At 48.7% G+C, this 8,925-nt stretch overlaps 1 protein-coding gene across 1 annotated transcript; it reads right to left on the bottom strand.

The window, feature by feature from the left end:
* Nucleotides 1–182: 182 nt before the first annotated feature.
* Nucleotides 183–4,365, bottom strand: LOC138243105 (uncharacterized). The gene is made up of 4 exons (XM_069198614.1): nt 4,251–4,365; nt 2,563–2,613; nt 1,990–2,172; nt 183–1,001 (listed from the first exon to the last, which is right to left on the bottom strand). The coding sequence occupies exons 2-4, from the start codon at nt 2,609–2,611 to the stop codon at nt 652–654; spliced, it is 582 nt and encodes a 193-aa protein (XP_069054715.1). The 5' UTR covers nt 2,612–2,613; nt 4,251–4,365; the 3' UTR covers nt 183–651.
* Between the last annotated feature and the right edge of the window lie 4,560 nt (nt 4,366–8,925).

Here is an 8,925-nt window from a genome sequence, read left to right on the forward strand (position 1 = left end):
ATCTCACAGGCCTGAGCACTGCGGTGTCTGTTCAGTGTCAGAGTGTTCTTGTCAGAGACAGGAATCTACCAAGCCTGAGCACTGTGGTGTGTGTTTCTGTTGGAGAGAGAGATATTAGTGGTGTTCCACAGGGATCTGTATTGGGGCGCAAAGCTCTTAAAAATATCGAATTCAACACCAGATTCAAACCCAAAGCTTTATTGTCATATGCTTACACAGATTTTGCGATTTGTACAAATCATAACAATGCGATAGACTGGAGCACAGTACATCACTGGGGAATCAGACACTGTAGAAGCGACCTGGTACCACCAGCACACTCGTGAAGCAACTAAAGGGTTAAAGATGTGATGACATTCATCTCCAGCCTGGTGTGGGTGTATCTGTGAAGTATCTAACTGCGACAACAGGAAGGGATGAAGGGTGAGTGGAGGGCACCAACAGCCCATCTCGTCTGTGTTGAGGAGGAGACCTGGGCATCAGAGGAGGGGGCAGAGAGACACTAGAGAACCATCAGCAGGAAGACAGTGGAGAGGAGCCAGGTGAGAGGGCTACAAGAGAACAGGAGGGACCCAGGATGGAGCCCTGGGGAACACCAAGGAGGTGTGGAGAGGAGAACAGTGACCCTACACTGAGCAGTGTAATCTGGGACTAATTCTTCTTCTTCCCCTTCTCCTTCTCCTCCTTCTTCCTCTTCTTCTTCTCCTCCTTCTCCCTCTTCTTCTGCTCCTCCTTCCTCTTCTTCTCCTCCTTCTTCCTCTTCTTCTCCTTCTCCCTCTCCCTCTTCTTCACCTTCTTCTTCATTTTCTTTAAATTTATTTTGGCTGATCTTATAGCCCGCTCATTGGTGGGACAGTTGCGCAGCAGTCCTCTCACTGTCTCGTGGAACAGACAGTCCACAGCCACAGTGTCACTCCTGGTCACCAGTCTGCTGCTCTCAGCCACAACTGCCTCAAGGTCGTAGGTGTGGTGCATCATCACCAGGACAGCGGGCTTGTCCCCTGTGGAGACAGACAGAGACAGGGTCCTGACTGAGCACCTGCAGGGTCAGCTGCTGACAACATATTACTGCACATATATAGAAGTTCAAGCAGGCAGCTGCGTCAGCAGGCACAGGCTGCAGAGGAGCAAGTGAAGGGTTTATTCCAGGCTGGAAAGACAAGACAGGAGCCACAACGTTTCAGCTGCGGAGCCTTGATCTTCAGGTGTGAGAAGAACAGAGATTATACAGCCCTGGAGAACAGGAGTCAGGAGAGAGGAGGAGGCAGGAGCAGGGGGAGTCAGGAGAGAGGAGGAGGCAGGAGCAGGGGGTCAGGAGAGAGAAGGAGGAGGTGGGAGCAGGAGGAGCCAGGAGAGAGGAGGAGGCAGGAGCAGGGGGTCAGGAGAGAGGAGGAGGAGGCAGGAGCAGGGGGAGTCAGGAGAGAGGAGGAGGAGGCAGGAGCAGGGGGGGGCAGGAGAGAGGAGGAGGAGGTGGGAGCAGGGGGTCAGGAGAGAGGAGGAGGCAGGAGCAGGGGGAGTCAGGAGAGAGGAGGAGGAGGCGGGAGCAGGGGGAGTCAGGAGAGAGGAGGAGGAGGCAGGAGCAGGGGGAGTCAGGAGAGAGGAGGAGGCAGGACCAGGGGGAGTCAGGAGAGAGGAGGAGGAGGCAGGAGCAGGGGGAGGCAGGAGAGATTATACAGCCCAGGAGAACAGGAGTCAGGAGAGAGGAGGAGGAGGCGGGAGCAGGGGGAGTCAGGAGAGAGGAGGAGGCAGGAGCAGGGGGAGGCAGGAGAGAGGAGGAGGAGGCGGGAGCAGGGGGGGGCAGAGTGGGCACTCAGGTGGTGAGAGGAGTGAAGTCGACACCTGCATGAGAGCAGAGAGGATTAGGAGGAAACGGGTCTGTCCATGAGAGAAGGAGGGAGGTGTGATCCTAGTTTCAGGATCGTCTTGGTTTCGGGTGTCTTTCCCAATGTCTTCTTACACATATATGCATATATCTTTGTCACCCCTCACCTGGAATCTGCTGGAGGGCTGCATCGATGTCAGTCCCTATCCGAGAGCTGACCGGACAGAAGACCACGACTGCTTGACAGTCTTGTTGTTCACACTCTCTGAACTTGATGGACTTCCCGAGCTTTTCCTTGAACTGCTGGTCGGCTTCATGGGTAACCCCAGCTTTCTGGAAGTGGATTTTGACTGCACGGATGAAAAGCAGAGAGGGACAGTGGAGAAAATACATATTTTCTCAGACTGTCAGATATATATATCTGTCCAGCAACAGGTGACAGTCTGGGAGATGTGAAGCTCCCCAAGGCAAATGTCTGAAACATCGAAATATTTTTACTCTCTGGAAAAATCGAACGTTGATTTACACATCCCACCCCTGACACCAAATGTCAAGAGAGTGTGCGAACCCTTTCCTACACAAACCGCCCTCGTCTCTAGACATCTCAAGATCCCAGAATACCCTCTGAATGAGTAAAAATAACAATTAAGCCCGAGACCGTTATGCATCTCGAGATGCTGGCCTGACATTAAAAATGTTGGTCCCGCCATGGGAGTTCAGCTGGTCTGTTCGTAGCTTACCTGTACTGAGTCTCGGTCTGAGGCCGAGTTTTCTGTGTTTCAAGGCCATACCTGGAAAAGTGAAAAGACACTCAAGGTTCGCTGTCAAGAACCATCTACCCAGTACGGGGTACTGGGGCCTATCCCAGCAAGCCCCAGGAGCAGAGCTCACACAAAGCACACACAGGTACTCACTCTCACCTGCGCCGGTCTTTTCCAGTTCACCCGCCCGGCTACCTGTGGGCCGAGGAGCACCTGGAGGTCACCCATACACACACAGGGGGAACACGCAGACTCCACCCAGACAGCACCCCCAGGTCTGGAACGGAGCCGAACGCGGGGCACTAGCGAGCAGTGGATAGGGCGCCCCCTGGAGGGCGAGGGACATGGGGAGGGGATGTTCAAAGCAGAGCTTGATAAAGAGCTCTGCACCGGTATGAAACTGAAGCCCCGAACCCGAAACCGGTGCCCCTCTCTTCCTCTCAGACTGCGTCGACACACAGGCACGCGCGGAGAGAGGGATTCTCACAGACGCAGTCTTACAGAGCTTGGGCTGAGAAAAACGGGTGTTGGATAAACCCGCGATAGTAGGTGGGCTCTGTTTAGCTAATTCTGCCAATTCGCTAATTTCTGCTAATAAAAATACATTTAAAAACACCCACCAGCAATAATTCATTCGGACTTATTAGAAAACAAAAACCCGAACCGACACGAACCCTTAGTCGTACAGTACATGAAAAACCGACCCGAACCCGCCCCACACACACACACTTTGTAGCTCAAGGGCATCGAAGTTCCGGTCCGGGGAGAGGAAAGAACTGGATCTCCAGAACCTGGGATATGGATGAGCATGTAAGGGGGGAGGGAAATCGCCTTTAGTCCTTTTTTTTGGGAAGCGATTCGGAAGGACGCGAAAGAACGCACCTGGACTGCCGTCCTCATCGTGACGTACCGGTGGTAAAACACGTTTTTTAAACCTAAGCGAGAGGCGCTCGGAAACTACACGCGGTTGCAGGTATGCATACACAGTATTCACGGAAGGACTGCTGTCGTGTGGTTCTCTGTGGAAAGAAAAGGCGGTTCCGAACAGCCAAATCACACACACACACACAAGCGGGGAAACGGCCCCCGCTTTCTGTCTGACCAACACGGGAGCTCTGTCAGGACCGAGGTGGGGCTGAGCCGAGTTTAAACTCGGTTTCAGTTTCCGAGAAGCCATGATGATGACGGTGATGATAACGAGAGCCGAAGTCCGGGCTGCCGCAGGAGAGAGAGAGAGAGAGAGAGAGAGAGAGAGAGAGAGAGAGAGAGAGAGAGAGAGAGAGAGAGAAACCGCGGCTGTTGCGCAGTCTTGCAAACTCGCTGAACTCTGAAGCGCCCTGCTCTCGGCCCGGATGCAGAACTTCCGTGACTCGAAAAGACCGTAAAAACACGACCCGAGAGGCCGGAAACGTGTCGGAGCGCTGTTTGCGATTTGTTAGGAATAAATGTCTTCACGGCCCAGACTCACGGGGGTCCACGCCCGGCCGAGACCCCGAAACCGGATTAACCCGGTGAAGTAAACGAAAGCGCAGCGGACAGGTGTACATGCATACAGGAGAACCCCCACCGATGGAGACAGGGGTCATTTGTTGAGATGAAATACACAAACCAAGGGCTCTCAGCCTTGCGCGCTGCGCGCATCGCTAAAAACTGGCCGCCATACTCACCCAGAGAAATGAAAATAAACGCACTTCACGTCGGAAGAAAGTGAGACGAGGTTGTGAAGATCAGGCGACGACGTGCACTCCCAGAGCAGTGATAACGAAAGTAAAAGTGTGTGTCAATAAGAGTCTGTACAGGTGTGTGTGTGCGTGCGCATCTATACAGTGTGTCCAATAAGAGTCTGTACAGGTGTGTGTGTGTGTCTATACAGTGTGTCAATAAGAGTCTGTACAGGTGTGTGTGTGTGTGCGCATCTATACAGTGTGTCCAATAAGAGTCTGTACAGGTGTGTGTGTGTGTCTATACAGTGTGTCAATAAGAGTCTGTACAGGTGTGTGTGTGCGTGCGCATCTATACAGTGTGTCCAATAAGAGTCTGTACAGGTGTGTGTGTGTGTCTATACAGTGTGTCAATAAGAGTCTGTACAGGTGTGTGTGTGTGTGCGCATCTATACAGTGTGTCCAATAAGAGTCTGTACAGGTGTGTGTGTGTGTCTATACAGTGTGTCAATAAGAGTCTGTACAGGAGTGTGTGTGTGTGTCTATACAGTGTGTCAATAAGAGTCTGTACAGGTGTGTGTGTGTGTCTATACAGTGTGTCCAGTAAGAGTCTGTACAGGAGTGTGTGTGTGTGTCTATACAGTGTGTCCAGTAAGAGTCTGTACAGGAGTGTGTGTGTGTCTATACAGTGTGTCCAATAAGAGTCTGTACAGGATTGTGTGTGTGCGTGCGCATCTATACAGTGTGTCCAGTAAGAGTCTGTACAGGAGTGTGTGTGTCTATACAGTGTGTCCAGTAAGAGTCTGTACAGGAGTGTGTGTGTGTCTATACAGTGTGTCCAATAAGAGTCTGTACAGGAGTGTGTGTGTCTATACAGTGTGTCCAGTAAGAGTCTGTACAGGAGTGTGTGTGTGTCTATACAGTGTGTCCAGTAAGAGTCTGTACAGGAGTGTGTGTGTCTATACAGTGTGTCCAGTAAGAGTCTGTACAGGAGTGTGTGTGTGTCTATACAGTGTGTCCAATAAGAGTCTGTACAGGAGTGTGTGTGTCTATACAGTGTGTCCAGTAAGAGTCTGTACAGGAGTGTGTGTGTGTCTATACAGTGTGTCCAATAAGAGTCTGTACAGGTGTGTGTGTGTCTATACAGTGTGTCCAGTAAGAGTCTGTACAGGAGTGTGTGTCTATACAGTGTGTCCAATAAGAGTTATAATAATAATAATAATAATAAACTTTATTTTATATAGCGCCTTTAAAGGTGGCTTCTCAAAGCGCTTTACAGGATGACAATAACAATAAATAAGAAGACTACAACAATAAATAAGAAAATTTCACAAGACAGGACACAATTATAATTACAACAATACAACAATAACAATAGAGGAGACCGTGGAAGATGGTACTAAGAAGAGCAGAGGGGTGAAGAATGGAACCAGTTAAGTAAAGGCTCTTCTGAAGAAGAAGGTTTGGAGTCTGGATTTGAAGGAGTTTAGAGAAGGTGACTCTCTAATATCCTTGGGCAAGGAGTTCCAGAGCTTGGGGGCATAGCAGGAGAAGGCCCTGTCGCCCATACAATGTAGACGGGCTTGGGGGACAGTAAGGAGGGCAGAATTTGAAGAGCGGAGGTTGCGAGGTGGGGAGTAGGGCGATAAAAGTTCAGACAGGTATTGAGGTGCCAAGCCATGTAAAGCCTTGTAGGTGAGCATGAGGATTTTAAAGTCTACGCGGAATTTGACCGGAAGCCAGTGCAAGGACTCCAGGATAGTAGTTATGTGAACACTTGCACTAGACCTGGTCAGGATTCTGGCTGCTGAATTTTGGACATACTGTACTGCAGCTTGTTCAGAGTAGATTTAGATACCCCAGGGAGCAGAGCATTGCAGTAGTCAATTCGAGAGAATACAAATATGTTGATCAGCTTTTCAGCCACAGTTAATGATAGCATAGGGTGTAGTCTTGCGATATTTCTAAGGTGAAAAAAAGATGTTTTGACAGTATGCTGTACATGTGGGTCGAATGTTAAGCCAGAATCGAATATAACCCCAAGGTTTTTCAATTTTGATTGGAGCTCAAGTACAGAGCCATCTACAGACAGGGTTACAGGACTGGCTTTACGAAGTTGATGGAGGTACCAATAAGCATGACTTCAGTCTTGTCACAGTTAAGATGAAGGAAGTTTTGAGACATCCAAATTTTTATGTCAGAGATGCAATTAGATAGAATAGAGACAGCCACATCAGTGTTGGGTTTGGTATGGATGTATATTTGAGTATCGTCAGCGTAAAAATGAAAGCTGAGGCCATATGATCTTAAAAGCTGACCAAGTGGGAACATGTAAATGCTGAAGAGCAAGGGGCCCAGTATTGAGCCCTGAGGGACACCAGACTTGACAAGACCAATTTCAGACCTGTACCCATTGAGAGAGACAAAGTGACAGCGATCAGTGAGGTAAGACTTAAACCATTTGAGGGCAGTGTCAGAGACTCCAAACACAGTCTCGAGACGAGAAAGCAAGATGTTATGGTCAACAGTGTCAAAGGCAGCACTGAGATCAAGAAGGATGAGTATGGAAAGAGAACCAGAATCAGAATCTATTAGGAGATCGTTGGTGACTTTGACTAGGGCGGTTTCTGTGCTGTGAAGTTGACGGAAGCCAGATTGGAGGGGTTCGAAAAGGTTGTTTGTCATGAGGTGGTTATGTAACTGAAGTGTGACAGCACGTTCTAGAATTTTAGAGAGAAAGGGTAAGTTGGAGATGGGGCGAAAGTTGTTAAGATTGTCGAGAGCCATGTTAGGCTTCTTTGGCACTGGGGTAATAGCAGCAGTTTTGAGGACCGTTGGTACAATGCCGGTTCTCAAGGATTCATGTATTATATTGAGGACAATGGGACAGAGAGAAGAGAAACAGGACTGGAATAAAGTGGTGGGAATGGGATCTAAAATAGATGTGGTGGGTTTCATGCGCGTAACTAGTTTGTTTAGGGATGCTGAGTCAAGAAGAGAGAAGCTGGAGAGGAGGGAACCAGAGAAGTTGGATGAGGAGGGAGGAGGTGTGGAAATTATATCCGTAGTGGAGAGAATGTGATGCCGGATGTTGTCAATCTTAGAACTAAAGAAATCTAAGAATGTGTTGCAAAGTTGTGATGAGGCAGGTAATGTGGTAGGGCAGTTTGGCTTGAGCAGTCTGTTGATGGTGGAGAAAAGATGTCTGGGATTGTTTTGGTGATTTTCAATGATGTGAGAGAAGTAGGTGGATCTAGCAGACTCTATAGTAACCTTATAATCAGATAAGAAATCTCTCCAGGCCTGATAATGCACATTTAGGCCGGAAAGACACCACCTACGCTCAAGTTTGCGAGAGGCTGCCTTCATGAAACGCAGATGGTCATTGTACCAGGGGGCAGGGTGAGAGAAGGAGATGGTTCGAGTTTTTAAAGGAGCAAAGGTGTCGAGGGTAGATAAAAGAGCATTGTCAAGTAACTGTATTTTGTCCTCTAGAGGGTCAGAGGAAGAGAAACAGGATAAGGAGGACAGAACAGAATTTGCAAACCTTGGGTGATCAATTGATCGCCAGTTGCGGAAATTTACAGAGCGTGAGGGGGAAGTGTTAGACAGAGTTATACAGTAAGAGTCTATACAGTGTGTCCAGTAAGAGTTACTGGACACACTGTATAGACACACACACTCCTGTACAGACTCTTACTGGACACACTGTATAGACACACACACTCCTGTACAGACTCTTACTGGACACACTGTATACACACACACACTCCTGTACAGACTCTTATTGGACACACTGTATAGACACACACACACTCCTGTACAGACTCTTACTGGACACACTGTATAGACACACACACTCCTGTACAGACTCTTATTGGACACACTGTATAGACACACACACACACCTGTACAGACTCTTATTGGACACACTGTATAGACACACACACACACTCCTGTACAGACTCTTATTGGACACACTGTATAGACACACACACACTCCTGTTCAGACTCTTATTAGACACACTGTATAGACACACACACACTCCTGTACAGACTCTTACTGGACACACTGTATAGACACACACACACACTCCTGTACAGACTCTTATTGGACACACTGTATAGACACACACACTCCTGTACAGACTCTTATTGGACACACTGTATAGATGCGCACGCACACACACACCTGTACAGACTCTTATTGGACACACTGTATAGATGCGCACGCACACACACACCTGTACAGACTCTTATTGGACACACTGTATAGACACACACACACTCCTGTACAGACTCTTATTGGACACACTGTATAGACACACACACACTCCTGTACAGACTCTTATTGGACACACTGTATAGACACACACACACACTCCTGTACAGACTCTTATTGGACACACTGTATAGACACACACACACTCTCCTGTACAGACTCTTATTGGACACACTGTATAGACACACACACACTCCTGTACAGACTCTTATTGGACACACTGTATAGATGCGCACGCACACACACACCTGTACAGACTCTTATTGGACACACTGTATAGATGCGCACGCACACACACACCTGTACAGACTCTAATTGACACACTCTTTTACTTTCGTTTTCACTGCTCTGGGAGTGCACGTCGTAGCCTGATCTTCACAACCTCGTCTCACTTTCTTC

Source organism: Lepisosteus oculatus, chromosome 14 (assembly GCF_040954835.1).
Source record: "Lepisosteus oculatus isolate fLepOcu1 chromosome 14, fLepOcu1.hap2, whole genome shotgun sequence".
Taxonomy (NCBI): Eukaryota; Metazoa; Chordata; class Actinopteri; order Semionotiformes; family Lepisosteidae; genus Lepisosteus; species Lepisosteus oculatus.

Excerpts from the sequence above, each read along its gene's own strand:
- LOC138243105 (XM_069198614.1), bottom strand. The coding sequence starts at position 2,611 with ATGGCCTTGAAACACAGAAAACTCGGCCTCAGACCGAGACTCAGTACA. Across the intron at positions 2,173-2,562 it reads CAGACCGAGACTCAGTACAG|TCAAAATCCACTTCCAGAAA; the intron begins GTAAGCTACGAA and ends TCATCCGTGCAG. Across the intron at positions 1,002-1,989 it reads AGCCCTCCAGCAGATTCCAG|GGGACAAGCCCGCTGTCCTG; the intron begins GTGAGGGGTGAC and ends CTGTCTCCACAG.